We start from the raw sequence: 22,413 nt of genomic DNA, 5'->3' as shown, positions 1-22,413 counted from the left end.
AGGGAGCTCTCGGTGGAACCTGGATGTCTTCCGTTTCCTGTGGTCCGTCTCTCCCTGCGTGTCATTCATCGAGCCGCCTAAAGCTAAAGGGACCCGACAGGAGGGTGCAAGGGGAGGGGACGCGCCTGGAGGGTACCGGCGGGTCTGAGGGTGCCCTCCCTCCAGTCCGGGACGAGGTGGGATGGGAGGGGGTGGGAGAGGGTGCTCGCCTATGGGTGCTGGGCGGTCGCCATTGCAGGCCCCCTTCCCAGACGTTAAGGCAAGCAATTCTTGGCACAAGGGATCCTGGCTGCCGCGAGGAGGGCAGCTGGGCTCTTGGCTGTGGTGGCCGTTCAGCGATCCGATCCGATGGGGTGTCTTGGTGTGGGGTGGGGGCGCGGTAGGGATCTCGCTGGACATGGCGACTTCAGAAGGGGCGGTCTGGGGGTGGTGGTGGTGGTGGTAGTGGTCTGGGTTGGGGCTAAGAAGGGATTATTCTGAAAATTCCTTTTCTTTTTTTTAAATACCCGGTTTATATTTCTAGTATGTGCTTCTTGACCCGCTTTTCGGGGAGGACACGGTGAGCCCTGGTTTTCCCAAGGCCCCTGAGCATCCTGCATTGGGAGCTGGGGAGCCCCCGTCTGTCACCCCCACCCTGGGGTGAGGGTGGCGGGGGCTTCCTTTGGCCTGGAGGGTGGGGCGGAGGGAGGAGGGGCCCTTTTGTGCACTTGGGCTGAGGGGTGTGCTGCGTCCCCTCCCGGGGTGTGGGAGGCCCGGGCCGCACCCCCTCCGGGGGGCCCAGGGGCGGGTCTCCGGGCCGTCTGGGGGAGGGGGGAGGTGCGGGGGGCGGGCAGCGCCCAGACCGTGGGCGCGGGGAGGGCGCGGGGCCGGGGCGCCTCAGGCCTTGGAGAAGGTGGCGGCGCCGGCGGGACCCCCGGGCGCCGCGCCGGGCTCCTCGGCCCAGCGGTTCATGCAGCGGCGCCGCGCGTTCATGAAGAAGTTGCTGACGGTGTTGAGCTCCAGGCCGAGCTGCTGCGAGATGGTGACCTGCATCTCCTTGGACGGCCGCTTGTTCTCCTTGAAGATGGCGATCAGCGTGCGGCGCTGCAGGTCGGTGAACACCAGGCGCTGCTTCTTGGGCTGCAGCGCGCGCTCCTTCTGCTGCTCCTGCTCCTTGCGCTTGCAGGCTGCGGGCGGGACAGCGCCACCGCGCGGCCGGGCGGGGGGCGGCAGGCGGCGCCGGGAAGAGACGGCAGGAAAGCAGGAAGGGGGGCAGCACGGAGGGACGGAGACACGGCGGACCCAAGGAGAGGGGGAGACACACACATGTCAGGAGGGTGACATGGGAGAGGCCAAGAGGCCGCAAGAAGAAGGTGGGAGAGACATGCAGAAACAGAAGAAAGGGGGCAGACAGTCATGGGAGAGGAGACAAGGGCGCGGGGCAGGCAGATAGGGTGGCGGGGAGACAAAGAAGGGGACACAGTGTGAGCACATCTCTGCAGACCTGAGCCACCACCCTCCTCCAATGCCCCTCCTGCGGGCTAGTCCCTTCCCGGGCTCATACCCCAAACCTCCTGCCCCACCCCGCCAAAGGCCCCGCCCCAGAGAATACAACTGGTAGTGACCACCCCTCCCCCCTCCCCCCTCCCCCCTTCCCCCGCAGCCCACACCTGGGGGCTGGGGGGGGGGGGTGTGACTTGGAAATTGAATTACTGGGCTCACTGTAGGTGGGCCAAAGAAGCAGTTAATTAATAGGTCCTTGGGGTGAGTCACACACCCAGGAACCTCCCCCTGGGATGATGGGCACTCCAGTTCTCAGAAGGACAGTGAGGTCCATGAGGCCTGACCACCTTAGGGACCCGGGTGAGGCTAACATTGGCGTCCACAGTCTGATTCCAGTATCGGAGCTGCCACTCTGTCCTGTCTCCCCCCCATGGGCAGGCTGAGACCCAGGCTTGGCCTTGCTCAGGTGCCGCAGGGAGCTGGGAGGCCTGAGGAGGATGGGGGTGGGGTAGGGTGGGTGCAGGACCACCCCTCCCTCTCCTAGGCCACCTGTGCGGAGCAGGGAGAGGCTGCAGGAGGCTGCCTCCGGCCGGCAGCTGCTTGCAAAGGTGAGACAGCAGCAGCTCAGGGAGCTGGGGCAGAGCTGGCACCTGTGGTCCTACTCTCCCCGCGCCCTCCCTCCCCCAGCTCCTGAGGGGACTCCTTCCTCAAAGGCCAGTGAGTGGAGGAAATGGGCGCTGTCAGCCTGAGCGGGCAGCCTCCACTCAGGAGCTGGGGGTGCTTATAGCTTCAGCGCAGATGCTGGCAGAGTCCTCCTTTCTCTGCACACACCCGTCCAGGGCTGCAGGCGGGGGGCCTGCCTCATCTGCCTGCACACGGACACCAGGCCGCGGCCAGCGGTGCAGGCAGACCCGGCAGACCTCACGGCCCGCCCCGCTGGGACCGCACACGGAGCCCACTCCTTTCGGTTCCAGAACAGTCTGAACCAGATCAATGTCCGCACGAATGTTCCTGGTGCTGTGGCTCAGCTCGCAGGGACAACAGGTTCTCTCCTGAGCACCGACCGACACAACACGGCTCGCCCCGTCCCCCTCTGTCTGTCTGACCTGGAACTCCTGACACTGCTTATTGGCTGTCAGGCTCCATGACTAAGTGAGAGTGATGGCTGGAGCTTGCCGGACATCTCAGTAAAGTTTCTAATTGAGAGAGGGGCGCGGAATGGTTGGCGGTGAGGGGGGTGACATCTCAGAAGAAATACTGGTAGACAGACAGGGAAAGCTGTAGTTACTGTTCTCAGAGTGGTGTGAGACAAAGGCTGTATCCATGAAATGGGAGCAGGATGGTGCTCCGTAAAAAGGATCGAGGGTCAGACCATGTGTTAGAACATAAATATGTAATATAATGGCTGGAATAAAATCAATGTAAGGACTGGAACATACAGTTAAGCAAATATCCCTGGAAACAGAACAAAGCAGGTGCAGAGATGGAAAATAAGGGAAAGGTAGTAACGTTAGAAGATGAATTGATGCTGAAATCGATTTGGCTCAGTGGATAGAGCGTTGGCCTGCGGACTGGGGGGTCCCGAGTTTGATTCCGGTCAAGGGCATGTACCTTGGTTGCGGGCACATCCCCAGTAGGGGGTGTGCAAGAGGCAGCTGATGAATGATTCTCTCTCATCGATGTTTCTAACTCTCTATCCCTCTCTCTTCTCTTTGAAAAATCAATAAAAAAAATATATATATATTTTATATATTTATGATTTATATATTCATATATATTCATATATATATTCATATATATATATATATATATATATATATATATATATATATATATATAGGATATGGAAGATGAATGGAGCAGGTTTGTCATTTGGTCAAGAGGCAATCCAAAAATAGAGGAAATTGCCACATAAACAGTGAGAAAAAAAAGAAGGCAGGTTTGAGGGCCACGGGAGTCCAGTTTAAAGGAGCCCAGGAAGTGCTCAGCTCCGGGACTGAAAGAGGACACTCCTGAGGCCCCTCCCCGTGAAGTGTTAGTGACCCAGAGAAAAGGGAAGATTGTAAAGGCCCCGAGAGAGGGAAGGCAGGCATCACACAGAGGTAAGACTCCGCGTGGCTTTGCACTTCTAAAAAAACGAGGGACAGTGGAGCGAGGCCTGGAAAATTCAGAGGGACATTGTGTTCATTTAAGATGGTACAAATACATACATAAATAAAATGTATGGCCTGCCAAACATCAAGCATGAAGGTGGGAATAAAGATACAGTCAGACATTCAACATCTTGCTGAGAAAGATACTGCAGGATGTGTCCCACCAAAATAAGGAGTTAAATTAAAAAAGAAAAAGAGAAAAAAAGGAAGGGATTCAGGAACGTGGTTCAAACTGGGAGACAGGGAAAAGGGGTTCCCCCCCCCTCTCCAGGGCCTGGAAGACAGCAGCACACTGCACCACTGGCAAGAGGGAAGCCACACCCACATCAGAGCAGGAGCGCCGAGTGTGCAGGGGAGAAGCCCCAATAAGAGTGGAAAATCCTGTTGGGCTATTTTTGCATTTTGTTGGAGAGTTGGGAAGAATTTGTGATGGACAATTATTAACTTATGGAAAAACAAACCGCTGTACAGGAAAGAAAACGCAATCCCAGTATTCCAGTGGTCAATGATATTCACTGGAATCATAATGATGTTAATACTGAATATTGATTTTGGCAAAACAGTGTATTTGTAACTATATTGAAAAGCTGACAGAGGGAGAGGGTGGGATGTGAATACGGGGAGATGGGGAGACAAACCCAGGGGATGCCCAGGGTACTACGTAGCCTTCTGTGTACAAAACTAAGGAGAAAGAACCCAAATGTTCTTCTTCTTTTAAAAAAATGTATTTATTGATTCCAGAGAGGAAGGGAAAGGGAGAGAATCACTGATTGGCTGCCTCCTGCATGCCCAGTACTAGGGATGGAGCCCACAATCCGGGCATGTGCCCTAGCTGGAACTGAACCCGGGACCCTTCAGCCCGCAGGCCAATGCTCTATCTACTGAGCAAAACTGGCTAGGGCTGTTCTTCTTCTTCTTTTTATTTTTATTTTTATTTTTTAAAATATATTTTATTGATATTTCACAGAGAGGAAGGGAGAAGGATAGAAAGTTAGAAACATCGATGAGAGAGCAACATCGATCAGCTGCCTCCTGCACACCGCCCACTGGGGATGTGCCCACAACCCAGGTATATGTCCTTGACCGGAATCGAACCCGGGACCCTGGAGTCCACAGACCGACGCTCTATCCATTGAGCCAAACCAGCCTCGGCTCTTCTTCTTTTTTTTAATGTTCATTTTTTGGAAGGAAGTGTAAGGAACTGCTTGACCTCCCATCTCCTCGGAACTTGGTCCTGGGAGGGGTCCCCCATTCTTTCGAAGGAAAGCCAGGTCTCAGGCAGTGAGGCCAGGCAGGGGGGAGAGTCAGAACAGCCCCAGGTCTTTAGATCCCTGTCTCCCCAATCCACTCATTTCCTCTCGCATTCACTTAGCCATTTACTCACAGGTTCATCGTACATCCACAGAGATACAGATGCTCCTCAGGAAGCTCGCAGGAACTTGACATGTGTCTTATTTTTTAATCCTATACTATTTCCATAGGCAGGGATTTTTCTCCTTAAGTATTCAGAGAAGGTGAGCCACTTGCCCAAGGCTGCCCAGCAAGCCAGGCAGGGTAGATCAGAACAGGAACCCGGGTTGACCAGCCCAGACAGGAAGGGAGTCTAAGACGCGGGTCACTCCTTCCCCCCCCCCCATCTCCCCTTTGTCCAATCGAGTGCCCAGTGGGTGCAGAGGCTTGGGGAGGGACCTGGGGGAAACGGAGTTGTGAAAACACTTCACATTTTATCCATCACAGCAAAAAGAGGCTCCGTCCACCCTCCCCCTTCCTTCCCAGCGTTCAATCTAATTTCAGCTCCTCACAGCCCCCATCGATCCGGCTCCAGTTGGAGCTGCTCACCCTGAGCAGCTTTGTCATCCCTTCCATCCCCCACAGGCCCCTCACCAGCCTGGAGGCCCTGCCGTGGCCCCAAAACCCCTCCATCAGCATCCTTCCCCCCAATTCCCCTCCATCAGCATCCTTCCCCCCAACGCCCTCCTTCAGCATCCTTCCCCCCAATTCCCCTCCATCAGCATCCTTCCCCGCAACGCCCCTCCATCAGCATCCTTCCCCCCAATTCCCCTCCATCAGCATCCTTCCCCCCCAATTCCCCTCCATCAGCATCCTTCCCCCCAATTCCCCTCCATCAGCATCCTTCCCCCCAATTCCCCTCCATCAGCATCCTTCCCCCCAACGCCCTCCTTCAGCATCCTTCCCCCCAACTCCCCTCCATCAGCATCCTTCCCCCCAATTCCCCTCCATCAGCATCCCTCCCCCCAATGCCCTCCATCAGCATCCTTCCCCCCAATTCCCCTCCATCAGCATCCTTCCCCCCAATTCCCCTCCATCAGCATCCTCCCCCCCAGCGCCCTCCATCAGCATCCTCCCCCCCAACGCCCCTCCATCAGCATCCTTCCCCCCAATTCCCCTCCATCAGCATCCTTCCCCCCAACGCCCTCCTTCAGCATCCTTCCCCCCAACGCCCCTCCATCAGCATCCTTCCCCCCAATTCCCCTCCATCAGCATCCTTCCCCCCAATTCCCCTCCATCAGCATCCTTCCCCCCAACGCCCTCCATCAGCATCCTTCCCCCCAACGCCCTCCTTCAGCATCCTTCCCCCCAACGCCCTCCTTCAGCATCCTTCCCCCCAATGCCCCTCCATCAGCATCCTTTCCCCCAATGCCCCTCCATCAGCATCCTTCCCCCCAATTCCCCTCCATCAGCATCCTTCCCCCCAATTCCCCTCCATCAGCATCCTTCCCCCCCAATTCCCCTCCATCAGCATCCTTCCCCCCCAGTTCCCCTCCATCAGCATCTTCCCGGCTCTCAGGATTCTTCCCAGCAGCCTAACGGCCACTGCGGTTGCTGTGCTGCCCAGGGCAGCCCCAAGAAGGGACGAGGCCGTGGGTATGAACCCCTTTTACAGAAGTAAAAACTGAGGCTGGGAGAGAATGACTGACTAGGAAGCAGGCCAGGGGCCAGAGATCCAACCTGAGAAGTCTTGGACTCACCCGGGCACCAAAACCAGTGATCTCCACTAGGAACTGCCACCTGCGTCATAGCCTCTACCATCACCTCCTCTACCTGCATCTCTCCTACAGCCTCCATCTTCTCTACCCTCACCTCCTCCACCCTCACCTCCTGCACCATCACCTCCTCCACCTGCATCCCTTCCCCATCCTTCATCTTCTCCACCCTCACCTCCACCATCACCTCCTCCACCACCACCTCCTCCACCACCACCTCCTCCACTCTCACCTCCTCCACCCTCACCTCCTGCACCATCACCTCCTCCACCTGCATCCCTTCCCCATCCTTCATCTTCTCCACCCTCACCTCCTCCACCCTCACCTCCTCCACCCTCACCTCCTGCACCATCACCTCCTCCACCTGCATCCCTTCCCCATCCTTCATCTTCTCCACCCTCACCTCCACCATCACCTCCTCCACCACCACCTCCTCCACTCTCACCTCCTCCACCCTCACCTCCTGCACCATCACCTCCTCCACCTGCATCCCCTCCCCATCCTTCATCTTCTTCACCCTCACCTCCTCCACCCTCACCTCCACCATCACCTCCTCCACCACCACCTCCTCCACCACCACCTCCTCCACCCTCACCTCCTCCACCACCTGCATCCCTTCTGTCTCCAGTGCACCCTCCATCATGACCTCCTCCACCTTCAATGTCACTTCTACCTCATCACGCCTCCTACCGTCACTGCCATCACCTCCACCATCAGTATCAGTACTTCATCCCTCTCCCACCTCCATCGCTTCCTTCACCATCAGTATCCCTTCCACCCCGTCAGCTCCTGCACCTCCATCACCTCCATTACCGCCATCACCTCTATCACCTCCCCTACACCGCTCTCACCTTTTTATCACCACCACCCACCTACTGTTTTCTTCACTGCCCTCACTATCCCTATCGCCTGCACCAGCACCTCCACCACCATCTTCTCCACCGTCTTCATCTACCTCGCCCAGCACCACCACAGGGTTCGCCTGGAATGTGCCCAGCACAGAGGGACTCAGCCCGGGGCGGGGGACAGGGAGTGGCCCCGGACACAGACCTTCACCACGAACTGTGGTTGCCATGCGGCTGGTGGAGGAGCCAGCAGGGCTGGCTTGTGGGTTGGTTGGGGGAGTTCGGGCATCTGACACCTCCTGTGGGACCCTGGGCAAGCCAGTCCCTTGCAGGGCCTCAGTCTCCCAGTTTGCAAAATTGGGGCACTGCCTCCGTCAAATGTTTTTCAGTGAACATCAGCTGCTCCAAGCTCTCCCCACTTCAGTGAGCTCCCCCTGCCCACTCAGTCACCTCATCTCTTACTGCTGCTCCTCACTCCACGTCAGTCACATCCATCTCCTCCCTGGCATGGTCCTGCCTTGAGCCTACCCCTGCCTGAGTCCCTCTCCCACATTTCTTCTTTTTTTCTTCTTTCTTTCTTTCTTTCTTTCTTTCTTTCTTTCTTTCTTTCTTTTTATTTATATTTTATTGATTTTTTTTGCCCCCCTCCCTCCCTTGCACACATCCCCTCCCTCCCCAGAGTTCTGTGTCCATTGGTTGTACTTATATGCATGTATACAAGTCCTTCGGTTGATCTATTATCTCCCCCAGATCCTCCTCCCCTCCCCGCTGTAATGTGACAGTCTGCTTGTTGCTTTACTGTCTCTATATCTATCTTTTGGTTCATCAGTTTATAATGTTCTTTATTATCCACAAATGAGTGGGGTCATGTGGTGTTTCTCTTTCATTGATTGGCTTATTTCACTCAGCATGATGTTCTCCAATTCCATCCAGGTTGCTGCAAATGATGAGAATTCCTTCTTTTTTATGGCAGCATAGTATTCCATTGTGTAGATGTACTATAGTTTTTGGATCCAATCATCTGCTGACGGGCACCTAGGCTGTTTCCAAATTCTGGCTATTGTAGATTGTGCTGCTATGAACATAGGGGTGCATATATCCTTTCTGATTGGTGTTTCTAGTTTCTTGGGATATATTCCTAGAAGTGGGATTACTGGGTCAAATGGGAGTTCCATTTTCAGTTTTTTGAGGAAACTCCACACTGTTCTCCACAGTGGTTGCACCAGTCTGCATTCCCACCAGCAGTGCACGCCTCTCCCACATTTCTTTAGGGCTTTCTCACTTCCTTCTAGTCTTTGCTCCAACATGTCCTCTGTGAGGCCTACCCTGGCCCTCAATTTGATACTGCAACTCTCCACCACCCACACTTGTATCTTTTTGTGCACAGACTTACAACGGTCCACCCACTCTATCCAGAGGCCCCTTTAGTGAGGGTTTGGGTCCCAACTTTTCTCCCGTCCCTGCCTCCCGCTCTGCTCCAAGTCTTTTCGGAGGCCGGGCATGAGGAGGGTCTGGGCAGGCTCAGGGGCAGAGGTTTGGGAGGCTATTAAAGGAGGCCCAGAAGCGACGGAAACCCCATTTTCCAACCAGCCCTGTCACCCAGGTAGGCGCTACCTGGGGCCTTTCTGCAGCACCTGCCCCGAGGTTCCGGACGCCACCGGCAGAGGGCAGCCGTTCTGCACCAGCTCCCGTAGGAGGGGCGGGGCCCAGGCCGCGCGCGCGCGCGCGCGCGCGCGCGCTCACGTCCAGGGGGCCAAGGAGGTGAACCCTGGGACCCTCACGTTCCAGAGGAAAGCCCTTTCGTTTCAGACCCTCTGGGACTTGCCCCACAGCTCCCCTCTCCAATCCTGCTTCCCGCCTTTCTAGAAGTCGCTGGGCTCAGCAGACCTCCTCCACCCACCAGGACTCCCCGGGGGGCCCCGGAGAGAGCCAGGCCCCACCCCCCGGGGGGGGAAGATTGTACCATGTCAGCTCTCTGAGCGTCCGTTTCCTCCACTGAAAAATGGTCTTAATCACAGCCTCGCTGAAACCGGTTTGGCTCAGTGGATAGAGCGTCGGCCTGGGGACTGAAAGGTCCCAGATTCGATTTCGGTCAAGGGCATGTACCTTGGTTGCGGGCACATCCCCAGTGGGGGGTGTGCAGGAGGCAGATGGCCGATGATTCTCTCTCATCGATGTTGCTAGCTCTCTATCCCTCTCTCTTCCTCTCTGTAAAAAATTAATAAAATATATTAAAAAATAAAATAAAAATTCATAGCCTCTATCTTGCTGGGCCGTGGAAAGGGATTTAGCTGGAAAAGTCCCCAGTACCAGGGTGGGACGGGGATGAGACCCCAAGTTCCTATCTGAGATTCCCTGGGAGGATCCCGGCTCTGGGACCCACTTTCCGGGAGGACATGAGGTTTCTCCCCGTTTCCGGACAGGGCCCCAGCCTCAGCACCTCTTCTGGACTCTCACTGGGGAGAGGAGGGAGACACTGAGGTCAGGAGCAGGGGGCCGGGCTGCCCCGGCCAGAGAACTCTTATGCAACCCTCAAAGCCCTGCAGCAGTGGCCTTTCCCCCAGGAAACCTTCCCCTCCCCCACCCCCATCAGAGCCCCAGCTCCCTCCCCTGGGACCCCCGGCATGGAATCCGTCCACAGGAGGCCGCTGGCTGGCTGTTTGTCCAATGACTGATGCCCCTGGTGACACCCCAATTTGGGTAGTGTGACAGAAAGGGGACTCAGCCCAGACTCAGGGCCCTGCCAGGGGAGATCCAGCCGGCCACTGCCTGGGAGGGAGCACCCTCAGCAGGGAGCACCCTCTGCCCAGCCAGGGAGCAGCTGGGGCTGCTCACAGGCAGGTGGGGAAGGGGAGCCCAGATTCAGTCACTCCTCCGTGGGGTGAGCAGAATCGGATCTGCACCTCAGGAAGGTGGGATCCACCCTGTTCACCCCCATCATCTCCAGAAAGACACCATCTTCTCCTCCATCCTCCCGCTCCTTCTCCCTGCTCCTCTTCCATTAACTTCTCCCTTCTCCTCCGCCTCCCCCCTCCTGTCCCCCTTTTCCCCTCGCCGCCTCCCGCTCCTAGGCTGGTCGGTGGGTCTTGTTCCTCTTCACTGTCTCCTGCTCATCCTTTCTATCCCTGGCCGTGAGCGGACTGCGTGTGCCAGCATCTGTCTGTTCCCAGTCCTCTGAGCGTGGCGGTGTGGGGCTGCCCAGGGGCCTGGCTGTGGGCATGGGTGGGTGGTGTACTTTGCACTGGTGTGTGAGCCTCTGAGTAACTGGGACAACCCGTGATGCTAACGGGTCATCTAGGCAGGACAGAAGGGCAGCAGCGTGGGGACCTGGAGGGACGATGGAGGGAAGAGGCCCAGAGCCCTCGGGAAAGACCTCGGGGCTGCAGAGCTCGGTGTGTCGCTGGCTTGTAGCTGGCTTTGGGGCACCCCGTGTGCACGTAGACAGGGGGACGCAGCGTGAAGAACTGATGGTCTGAGGCGACACAGCGGGGTGTGACGTTGTGACATCAGGTGGGTGGAGGCCTGCTGTGTCCATCAGACCCCTCCTCCAGCACAGCTCCTTCTGCCCGGCTCCAGGGAGCTGCCTGCCCACCCCCTGGCCATTCGTGGTCAGCGAGGATGGCAGGCCGGGGCTCCACAGGCAAAGCGGCCTTGACACACACTCTGTGGACATCGGCTTCCTGGTTCCTCAGGTGAACACAGTGACCCAGGACCCTGATAGCCTTGTCTGTAGGTGGGGTGACAGCGGCCTCACTGTGCAGGGGTCACGAGATCTGGGCAGTAAGTGCTGAGTGAAGGGGACCCTGCAGCCTCTTCCTTCCTCAGACATTTATCAGTCTTGGTTCCAGAACAGGGCGGCTGCTGCCTCGCTCAGAGCAGCAGGAGGTGGGGGGATGGAAGTGGAGTCTTGGGGGGGGATTTGTGAAGGGAAGATGTGAGCAGGCCTGGGTTCTGAGAGACCTCCATGTGGGGACAGACCTGGGCAAGGAGGATGGGACTGGAGACAGAGCTTGGGTGTCTGGGACCGGGGAGGGGGGGCGGCGCGGGGGGCGCAGTCAAATCAAGGGGAGAAGAGACATGAGCCAGAGTGGCATTAGGAGGATGAGCTGATCGCCACCCGCTGGTTTTGACAGAGAAGGACAGCAGGGTGGTGTCTCTGGAACTGATGATGGAGCACCTGAGGGTTAGTTCTCAGCCCTCTGTGTGGTGCTGTCTGTGCGGCACCCAAAGCAGCAACTGGGCATTCTTGTCTCCACCCCACCCCCAGCCTTCCTGCCCCGGTGTCTGCCAAATGGGGCATAAAGGGTGGGGGTGTGGGAGCAAGAGCTGGAGCTGGCTGTCCCCTCCCCGCTGGCCACCTCCAGTGCTCAGCTCTGGCTTCACGGAGCAGACAATTCAATACGGAGCCCAGTCTCCGGCTGGGATGATGACCCGTTTCCTTGGCGACAAGTCCCGCCCCTGGCCGCCAGCTGCCCAGCCCCAGATGTGGGGAACAGTGACGCCTTCACCTTGTGGCTCGTCCCCCTGGGCTGAGCCGCCCTGAGCGTCCTCTGCTGGCCTCCCCGGGCCAGAGAAGGTGGGTGACTAGCCCAAGGTGACACAGAGCTCACTCTGAGGGGGGCCTGGAGAACATGTGCCCACCCTCTCTATCCACACCCTGCACCCCTGAGGGAAAGGGGTTCCCATGGGGCGGGGACTGAGCCAGGCCCCTGCCCTCAGGTGAGGACCCCTGGAGGCCTTGGCAGCCCTTCATCTGTCCCCACACTGTCCCTCTGCTTCTCCTCCCCTCCCTGCTGGCTTGGCCTACACCTCCCTGCCCAGCCTCTGAGAGGTACCTCTGCCAGCAGGCACCTCTGCCAGCCTCCTGAAAGGCCTCCTTCCTCCCTCCCTCCCTCCTCTCCCCCAGATGAGATTTTAATGGCCACATTTTCAAATTAGTTCTGAGCCTTTCAATGACTTATCAGGAAAATAAGTGTTTCCACTGGACTCTGGGCCACCTCTCCTGGGCCGTCATCTGGAGTTTGCACCACCAGGTGGGGGTGTGTGTGCTCGGAGACTCCTCCCCCCATTCAGGCGCAGTCACAAAGGGGCACCACACACACACACACACACACACACACACAGCTTTTTTTTTTTTAATGTTGAGAAGTCACAGCCGCCAACAGTTGGAAATGAATTTGAAAAAGATGACAGGAAAGAACCCAGTGATAAGTAAAAGCACAGAGAGGCCAGCACAGAACACAGAAGCAGGGGGGTGAGGCGAGCCCAGCATTTCAAGAACAGAAACAAAGGCCCAGATCAACCCACGTGCCTAACGGCCCGCCTTGTGGTGCTCACCATGGCCCGGGTGACGGTGACGGTGACGTGACGGTGACGGTGACGGTGAGGGTGATGAGGAGTCACCCGGCCGAAGGTGGCTGCGGAAGGCGGAAATGGACAAAGGGGAGATTCCTGCAGGCGCTCTCTCTCCTGATGTGGGACGTTCTGGTGTCTGGAAGGGAACAGAGTGGACTCTCTCCGTGTGTGTGTGTGTGTGTGTGTGTGTGTGTGTGTGTGAGTGTGTGTGTTTCTTCAAGAAAAGGAGGGGAGGATTCAGTGCAACCTCTTTGTAGAAGAAAAAACCTGGCGCCTGGAGAAAGTGTAAACTTTAAGAAGTACTAGGAAAGGTGGAGGGGAGAGCGGAGGCTTTGTGGTTGCTTTTCGGCAGGAGGGGGGTGCCTTTTTCTTTATCCGCCTCCTGCTCCCTCCGGGCTGGGGAGCGCAGTCCTCATTGGGGGATGAGGTGCGCACGGGATGGGATGGGGGTAGGGGAAGCGCCGTGTCCAAGGCTCCCTGGTCCCTGAGCGCTGCCTGGCCCCCCGCCGCCCCCGCCGCCCCCGCCGCCCTCTCGTGGAGCCGGCGCGGCTCGCCGGGGACGAGGACGCCGGGAGCGCGGAGCCCAGCGCCCAGGACCCCGCCGCCCTGGGAGCTCCGCCGGGAAGGAGGCGACCCCGAGGCTCCCACCGGGCGGGCTGTGGTTCCCGCCCCCGCCGGGTTCCGGGCCGCTGAGGACTGGTTCTCCCGCAGAGCAGAGCAGAGCGCGCACCGACAACCCTGAGGTCCGAGGCCTCGGGTGTGCAGGGCCAGGGCCAGTCTGCTTAGCGGGGCTGCGTGCACCCAAGGTCTGCAGACGGGGCGGGCGGTGCACGCTGATTCGGCCGGGTCTAGGTGGGCGTGGGGAGGACCCTCCCCGGCGGGACGCCACGGCGGACTCCCAGGCAGTTGGGGTAGCGTTCCCCCCGAGGGGAGGGTCGCAGGCACAGGCATCCGCCCCAACCGGCGCGCGAGGGCGCCCGGAGACTCCCGGGCCTGGCTGTGGCCTGGAGGATCCGCACCAGGTCTCCTGTCCACCCACCTCGGTCTCTGTGGGCTGATGCCACTCCCTCCCTGCCCTCGGCGCTAGAAGGAGGGTCAGACGGCACCTGCCCAGACACAGGGACCAAGTGGTCCTGTGCGCCCACCCCTGGAGCCCATGGATGACCCCCAGACCCCAGCGGCCTCCAATATGCCAGACCTGGCCCCCCGAGGGGGCTCTGGCGGAGACTGGAGCGGGGAGTCCTAGTGCGGAGGTGGGCGCGTCCATCGGTGTCCCTGCACCTGGCTCCTTGGCCAGCCGCGCCAGGCCCTTCTCTTTGTCCTTCCTTCTACCTGCTGTGAGTCTGTGGCCTCCCGCCGTGACGTGACTCCATAGGTCTGAGGGGCGCCCTTGCCCCCCCCCCCCCCATCTGTTCACAGGGCAAGAGTTCAGCGGCGGGAGGATCTGTTTCCTAGCCACACCCACATCGATGCCTCCTACTAGGGAGAAGGGAAACTGAGGCTGCAGGTGTTCTGGGACTGGAGGAGGTCACGTGGGCCTCCCTCCCGGGCCAGTCTCTCTCCTCCCCCACCAGCACTGGCTTGCTTATTGATCAAGGGCCATATTTAATTAAAAACTTGATTCAAACAGCCTGAGCTCCTCAGGTTCATGGCTCCATACAAAGACACCCGCTGCAGGGGCCCAGCCTCGTCCTTACGGCTGCTCCGCGCTCCCCCTCCCAGCCTGCCTTCCAGGTTCTGCTGGCTGGCACTGCCCTTCCACCCTCCCCGGGAGGAAATTTGGGGTTTGAAGGCTGTGGCAGGAGCTTGCTTCACATCTTAGGGGCTCAGGGAGCCGCTGCCAGGAGACTAAGCAGAGGAGGAAAGAGCTTCGAGGAGATCAGAGATCATCCAAGGTCCCCTGCAGGTCGGGGGCCAGCCCAGGTGGGGGGGTTGTGAGAGCAGAGCCTGGGAGGCGGCAGGACAGGAGATGGTCACTCAGACCAGAGGGATGGTGGTTGACGGGGAGGAAGCAGTGGAGTGGGGAAGATTGAGGAGGAGAACGATGGGGGCTTGGTTGGTTCTAGGACTTCATTCCTTAAAAAAAAAAAGAAGCCAAAGGTCAGCTTCAGCCTCTTTCCCCTACAAAGGACTCCCCCAGACTCATCTGTGTGCTTCCCTGTGACGTGGGGGTGACCATCCATTTCTCTCTCAGTAGGAAGGGGCTACCGCTGGTCCTGGGCTCGGAGAGTGCTGGACTTTCAACGCTGGGCCCAGGACCACCCTGAGGGCCAGGCATCCAGGAGGGTCTCCCCCGCCCCCCAGCCTGGTGTCTCTCTTTTGGTCTCTCCAGTTCTGCCTCTTCTCGTTCTTGTTTGTTTTTGTCACTCTCTGCTTCTCCTACCTCTCTCTGTCTCTTTCCCTCTCCAAGCCTCTGCATGTGTCTGGTCTCCTTTCCTCCTGGCCTGCAGGACGGGGCGGTTCACCAGGAAAAGCCTGGGATGGGAGGGATCCTGGTGGCTTGGAGTTGGAAGGGGGCAGGGAGGAACAAAACCCGATCCCCTTCACACACTCCCTGAGGGTCTCTGGTTGGTCCCTGGGCGATGGGCTCAGGTGGGCCCACAGAACTGCCATCCTCAGGAGACTCTGAGGAGCACAGGCCTCCCAGCTCCCACTGTCCACTCGGGTTGTGGTTTTAAAAGCCTTGTACTGTCCTCACCTCAGTTCACTGAGCAGCACCCAGCTGTGTCTCCCCCGGGCCACCTGCCTGTACGGTCCCATCTCTGCAGGGGTGGGAGCCCGAGCAGCTCCACCAGACTTGGGGGCTGCAACCCCTGGCCCCCTTTTCTGCTGGGAGCTGGGTCTGCTCACCCTCATGCCAGAGCTGGCGCCACTCCTCACTGGGTCTGTGGCTCTGGCAAACCCCTTCCTTCCTCTCAGCCCTGGCTGCTCAGTGGGCACAATTACCCCATTGGGCTTTAAAGGTCATTCTGGATGATTCCATCCCTCGTTCTTGGTGGGCGCACTGAGACACGGGGGGAGGGCTTCAGCACCCCGGTAAGCTCCTCTTCTTCCCTCCCACTCTGTAAGAGGGGGCGAACCCTGGCCCAACCCAGCTCTGTGGTCTGGAAGTAGGGGGCTGGTTTGGGGGAACCCACATGGCTCTTCACACACAGCCCCAGCCCCAGCCCCAGACTCCTCCTACTCTGTGCATCCCGGGAGGGAGGGCCTACAGTGTCCCCTCCAGCAGCCCCTGCCCAGTCTCCATGGATCCAGTAGGGTCCAGGCTGCTGAAGGAAACCGGGACTCCCCTCAAGCTGAGAAGAGGGTGTGAGGGGGTGACTAAGCAACACGGCCTCAGGGTGCAGGGCCTGAGGATCTCCACGGGAGAAGGTCTGACTAGATTAACCTCAGCAAGCACCTGCTAGCTGGTATCCGATTCTGCCCATTTCTCAGATGAGGAAACTGAGGCTCGGACCGGGCTCAGGGTCAGTCAGTGTTGTAGCCCAGGTAGGTCTCCGGTCTCTAATCTAAGCTCTCTGCTGGGGTGACTCTTCCAGGGGGTGGGGGTGGGGCAGGAACAGGCTCTGAGAGCTGTGGAGGGCCCCCTGCAGTTCACGTTAGATTTTTACCACCAGCTCCAGACCCCCACACCCTGACCACTGCTCTGCCCTCCTACCGCCAACCTGATGTCTGCCATCACTGCAGGGGGAGGGGGTATCAGCAACTTGGTTCCAGAAATGGCCCCTTCACCCTGGCCTCCATCACCCTCAGCGACTCTGGGCTTGGACTCCCCAGAGGTGAGGGCCCTTCTTTCACTTGCCTCCACCTGACATTTTATTTTACACATATTTTCTTTCTGATTAGTTACAAAAATTTTTTTCCTCTGGAGTTGCAATTTAAACAATATTTGAAGCCCGCCGAAGCTATCGACCAGGCCACGGTGATGAATTAGAGACGGTAATTCGAATCCATCGACCGCCCCGCCCCTGCCCAGGAGCCCGCCGCCCCTCCCCCAGCCCTCTCCCATAATTACTGTTTGAGGCGGAGCAGGGAGGGCTTCGTCGAAGAGGAGGCAGCTGAGAAGCTGCCGGAAACCGCAGGACCCGGGATGGGGTGGGGTGAGGCCCCAGTGGCAGTGGGTTTGGGGGTGCTGTAGGACTGGCCTTGCCGAGACTAGGGGAGTCCTAGAATCTAAGAATGTCAGACCCAGAACCTGGCTCCTCTAATGCACTGACTTTACAGATGGGTAAACTGAGTCACGCAGCAAAGGCAGGCCGGGGTGGAGTGGGGGGGGAGGGGGCCTGAGATCTACCTGGTCAGAATTCTCCGGTGCCTTTCGGAAACAAAGAGAGCACCCTTCCCCCTCGGCTCCTGATCCCAGAGAGAGAGAGAGAGAGAGAGAGAGAGAGAGAGAGGGAGAGAGAGGAGGGGGTGGAGGCAGAGCCCGGCCTGTGGGCCCCACACACAGGAGCTACAACTCGGACCCTCATACTCCCACCTCTCCTTTGGGGTCTCTCTCCCCCCCCCCACCTCCCCCGTCTCTCTCTTTTGGTCTCTCCAGTTCTGCCTCCTCCTGTCCTTTCTTTGTTTTTGTCCCTCTGTCTCCTGCCTCTCTCCCTTTCCCTCTCCGGTCTGTGTGTGTGTCTGGCCTCCTCCCGGCCACAGTATGGGGATCGGCGCGGGCGCCACAGCCCGGAGCGGCCGGGCGGGGCAAAGCCCTTGGTGCCCGGGGCCAGGAGGCGGGGCGGGCGGGCGGCTTTCGCCGGCCCGGGACCGGGGGAGGACGGCGCTGAGGTCTCCCTGCCAGGGTCTGACCTGTGCCGAGGGGGAGCGGGTGGGCGCACCCCGAGGCGCTGGGCCTGCCCCTGCGGGGTGGCACCTTCAGGAGGGGCGTGCGCCCCGTCTCCTCTCTAACTGCCCAGACTTGCCGCCACTTAACTGCTCCGTGCCGGCCGGTGCTGATCACCAGCCTCCGCGCCTCACAGCCCGCCCAGCAGACGCGCCCGGAGCGCGGAGTGTCCAGGCCCCCAGGCCCGGGCGCGCACCGGGAGGGCTGGCTGGTCACCGCGGGGGCCGAGGCAGGCGGACCGGTTCACTATCCCCACCGCCCAGCCAGCGCGGCCAGGCCTGCACTCACCCTTCCCGCATCCCTCAGGGCCCGATGCCAAAGCCAAACCCTGGCTCGGAGTGGGAGGCTGGAGCTGCCTGGCGGAGGAGGCCAGCCCGGCCTCGGGTGCCGCATCTGTAATTCACAGGCGGCGGGAAGGGAGTCAGGACACCGGCCACGACTCCCCCCGCGCCCCCGGCAGCCGCACCCCTCCACGGGCTTTCCCACCTGCGCGTTGTCCCCTGGGGCCTGGCTATCTTTCAGGCCTGAAATATGAGACTGAGACACTGCTAACGGGCTGTGGTAGTTAGACAACGTGACAGCGAGGAACACGGGAAGCGGCGTGTGGGCTGTGGGGTGCACCCACGCTGAGCACAAGGTCCCCAACAGACAGGCTCCGGGGAGGAGGTGGAAGGCGGCGCGTTGTGTTGCCCGTTGAACCAGTGCCCCTGAGTGCCTAATGCATTGGGGGGTACTTTGGCCAGAGCATGGGGGGGGGGAGGGTGCTCTGCTGCCTGATGCCACCTCCTCTGCTCACAGCAGGCTGTGGCTGTGTTGACATGGCTGAATGTCCCCCTCAGATACCCACCTGCCACTGTGTGTGTGATGGGGAGGGAGGCAGAGCTGGGCGGCCCTTACACAAAACCGTGCAGGCTCCTGAGGCCGTCTCTAAGTCACAATCACCTCTCCGCACACTCGGCCACCGGCCACACGAGGAGAGTGTATTTCCCAGCCCCCAGGGCGGAGGATCTAGGAAGCCCATGGGGCCCCCACTAGTCACCTCACCCTGCAGGGGGGAAACTAAGGCTCCTGTGGGGGTGCAGACTCCCCAGTTGTCCAGTGTGCCTGGGGGGAGGGGAGGAAGGAACACAGGCCCCCTCTTCCTAGCCCCCCCAATCTGGGAGGGGCACAGCCAGGGCCCCCGCCTCCCTGCTTGAGGGATGCCCAGTGTAAGCCCTGGTCCAGCCATCCAGCCCCGCTCGCCCCTGTGCTCAGAGCAGCCATCGATCCAGCGCCTGCGGCAGCTATTGTCCCGGTGGCTGGAGCATCTGCAGCCCCCTCCCCGGCGTGGCCAGGGGAGACCACCCCTCACAGGCCCGGCTGCTTCCCTGCACCCCCACGTGCACCGGGAGAGGAGGAGGCTTGGTCAGGCCACCTCTCTGGGGGCAGGAATGGGGTCCCCAGAGGGGCTGGGGGCTGAGACAGACACAGAGGCTGAGGGACAGAAAGTGTGACAGAGAGGAGAAAGAATGAGGAGGGACAGGGAGAAACACCGCGAGCAAGCAAAAAATAAATAGATGTTAGGCCGTGCCGGCAGACAGAGAGAAGGTAGACATGAGAGAAACATAAAAACAAAAACAAAAAGGCAAGGCGAGCCGGGAGTGTGCATCCGGGCCCAGAGCAAACGCTCCAGCGGGCGACGGGCCGGGTGTGAAGGCCTCTGGACCGACCGCAGGACGAGGGTTCCCCGGCCTCCCCTCCCCCCGGCTCTCCCGTGACCTTTGCCAGCGGCCGGAGGTGGGGAGGGGGCTATCGATCCAGAGGCTGAACCACAAAGATGCGCGCGCTGGGGCCAGGGGCTGAGCACCGGCCTGGCCTGGCCGCCAGCGGCCCTCGCCCAGCGGGCAGCCCCAGCTCCCGCCCCCGGCTGGGGGCACAGCCGGGCCTGTTTGGGAAGGGGAGAGTGGCACCCTGAACTGACAGCCACAGCGTATCTGGGGCACCGCACCCCTATTCCCCTCCCCACCACCACCACCACACGCACACACAAACACACAATGATCGACTCTGCAGGACGCTTCAGGGACCCTGGCTTCCCGGACGGGCTGGGCGGATGGCTAGGGGAGGGGCGGGGGGAGGCGGCACAACCCTTTCCTCCCTTTTGGCGACGGTACAGGCGGGCAGGGGCGCAGATCACGCTCTAACCTCCCCGAGCCGGCCTGAGGGGGGAGGCCGGGACTTGGGGAGGCGGCCGGGGCTGCTTGGTTGTGGGGAGAGCCCCGAGCCAGCGTCCCGGGGGCGGCGGGCGGGCGGTGCGCGCCGCGCTCCTACCTGCGAGGCGCAGCGCCGACATGCGCTGGAACTCGGGCTCCTGCAGCCACTTCCACATCCTGCGGAAGGTCTCCCGGCCCGACTTGAGCTTGCTCCAGGGCTTGGGGTTGCGCAGCAGGTCGGAGAGCGTGCCCTGCGAGCGGCACAGGATGCGCTGCGCGAAGATGGCCTGCGGGATGCTGTAGCGCTTCAGCTCCGCCGTGATGCGCTGCGCCACCTCCTTGGTGTTGATCTCCTCGGCCGCCGCGCCAGCCCCGGGGCCGCCGCCTGGGCCGCCGCCGCCTCCAGGGCCGCCGCCGCCGCCCGCGTGCGGCCCGTGCGCCCCGGCCGCCGCCAGCCCGCCCAGCGGCGCCAGCAGCCCCGCCGCGCCCGCGCCGCCCGCGCCGCCGCCGCCGCCGCCGCCCCGGCAGCCCGCGGGCCAGCGCGTCCTCGGCGCGCCCCAGCAGCGCGGCGTGCGGCTCGAAGGCGGCGGGCGGCAGCAGCTTGTCGCCGGCCAGGTGGCCCGGGGCGCCGTAGGCGGCCAGCGGCGGGGGCGGCGGCGGCGGCGGCGGCTGCGGGGCCCCGTGTAGGGCGGGCGGCAGCGGGCTGGGCAGCGGCGACAGCGGCGAGCCCATGGCGGGCAGCTCCTTGCCGTAGGGCCCGTAGAGGTGGCCCACGGAGGCCAGCGCGGCGCGCTCGTCGCGCATGAGGGTGAAGCTGCCGCTCACGCTGGCCGCCAGGCGCTGCGGCGGGGGCGGCGGGGGCGGCGCGGCCGCCGGGTGCGGGTGCGCGTGCGGGTGGCCGCCGTGCGCCCCGGCCACCGCCGCGGCCGCCGCGTGCTGGTGGAACTTGTCGGCCACGGCCGCGAGCGGCGGCAGGTGCTGCAGGGGCGTGAGCGTCGTGTAGGTGCCGCCCAGGCCGGGCGCCTCGCAGGCCATGCCCATGGCCGGGTGCAGCGGGCCCGCCAGTTCCCCGCGGAAGTCCGCGCCGCCGCCCGCGCCGCCCGCGCCGCCCGCGCCCCCGGCGCCGCCGCCGCCGCCGCCGCCGTCCAGCAGGCTCGCCATGCCCGCCACCAGCCCCGGGCGCCCGGGCGCCACCAGCCCGCGGTGCTGCGCCGCCGCCGAACGCGCGTGGCCCGGGCTCAGCAGCTCGCCCGCCTGAGCGTGGGCCACGCCGTGCAGGCCCCCGAGGCTCTCCAGGCTGAGCTCCATGCTGGGCCGCCCGCCGCGCGCTCTGCTCCGCGCCGGCCCGCGCTCAGGCCCGCTGCATGGCCCCGCCGCTCCCGGGGCTGCGCGCGAGGCTGCCTAGCTGCGCGGCGCGGGGCCCGGCCTGGCTGCGAGCGCGGCCACCAGGATGTGGCGGGGGATCGGCGGCCGACGGCCGGGCCCGGGTCTGACGTCAGCGCCCCCGCCCACCCACTCCCCTCGCCGCCGCCTCCCGCCACCTGGCTCCCCGCCCTCCCGGGTCCCCTGGAGCGTCAGGCCGGCCGGAGCGGGCCTTCTGGGTCCCCTGCCTCTGCGCGGCCTCCTGGGGCCGGATTTGCCAGGGACTGCGGGAGGGGGCCCGGGGACAGACTCTGGCGAGCTGGGGCCGGGGCCTCCGCTCTGGGTCTCTGCTTCCACGTCCCTCCCCAGAGGGTCAGGGGGAATACTTTCCTGCCAAGGACGCCTGGGTCCATCCCAAGGGAGTGTGGTGGGGTTGTGGCTGACGAGGGACCTAGATCCCCTGTTCCCCCACAGCGCACACACCCACCCCAGGAGGTGGACCCCCCCAAGTTCAGTCCCTCTGTCCACCCCCGCGGGGCGCCAGGCCCGCTCACACACTCTGGGGAGCAGTGGTGAGGAGAGGAGGGTCCTCAGGTCGGCTCAGGGCCTGTTTGCTGGACTGTATGGAGCTGCTCCCGAGGGTGGGCACCCTGTCCTCAGTTTCCTCAGCTGTACCATGGAGAACCTGGCCTCAGGGGTGCCAACCGCCCCTCCCAATTCCAGGCCCTTCTACCTTCCTCCTCAGGGTGGGAGTGGCTTGGGGCTCACCCCCCAAGAGGCCCTGCCCTCCAGCTCAGGCCAGTAAAGATGCATCTCCTCTGCTTCCCCCACCCACCCTGCTTGTGGTTTCTCTTTTGTGTTGGGGGAGCAAAGGCCCTCCTTCTCCTAGCCACTTGGCCACTTGGAGACAGGTGAGGCCAAGGGCCCCAGGGACTGGGAGAAACCGGGGCCTCCCACACTCAAAGACACTCACAGGTGACCCCTCCAGTGGGGTCAGATGCAGGTCGGAAGGGGGGTCTGGAGCGGCCAGACCAGACCCCAAAGGCCAGAGTCTTAGGTGGGGAAGGAGCCCTCAAATCAGCCCACTCCCCACTTCTCCATCTGTCCCCCCTCCCCCCGGGACCTTTGCTCATTTTCCAGAAGAGGGGAGGGGTGGTAAAGCTATTAATGCCTCTGCTGGAACCCCCC

The 22,413-nt window shown here is 61.3% G+C and overlaps 1 protein-coding gene across 1 annotated transcript; it reads right to left on the bottom strand.

Annotated features, from left to right (window-relative positions):
- Positions 1-696: 696 nt before the first annotated feature.
- ONECUT3 (one cut homeobox 3) lies at positions 697-21,294 on the bottom strand. The gene is given in 3 exon segments (XM_036424461.2): positions 697-1,166; positions 19,982-20,384; positions 20,386-21,294. Coding segments are annotated over 3 exon segments (1,479 nt in total). The 5' UTR covers positions 21,172-21,294; the 3' UTR covers positions 697-876.
- Between the last annotated feature and the right edge of the window lie 1,119 nt (positions 21,295-22,413).

Source organism: Pipistrellus kuhlii, unplaced genomic scaffold, assembly GCF_014108245.1.
Source record: "Pipistrellus kuhlii isolate mPipKuh1 unplaced genomic scaffold, mPipKuh1.p scaffold_m20_p_8, whole genome shotgun sequence".
Taxonomy (NCBI): domain Eukaryota; kingdom Metazoa; phylum Chordata; class Mammalia; order Chiroptera; family Vespertilionidae; genus Pipistrellus; species Pipistrellus kuhlii.
Note: the sequence above shows the minus strand (reverse complement) of the source record. Positions and strands in the feature narration are given on the sequence as shown.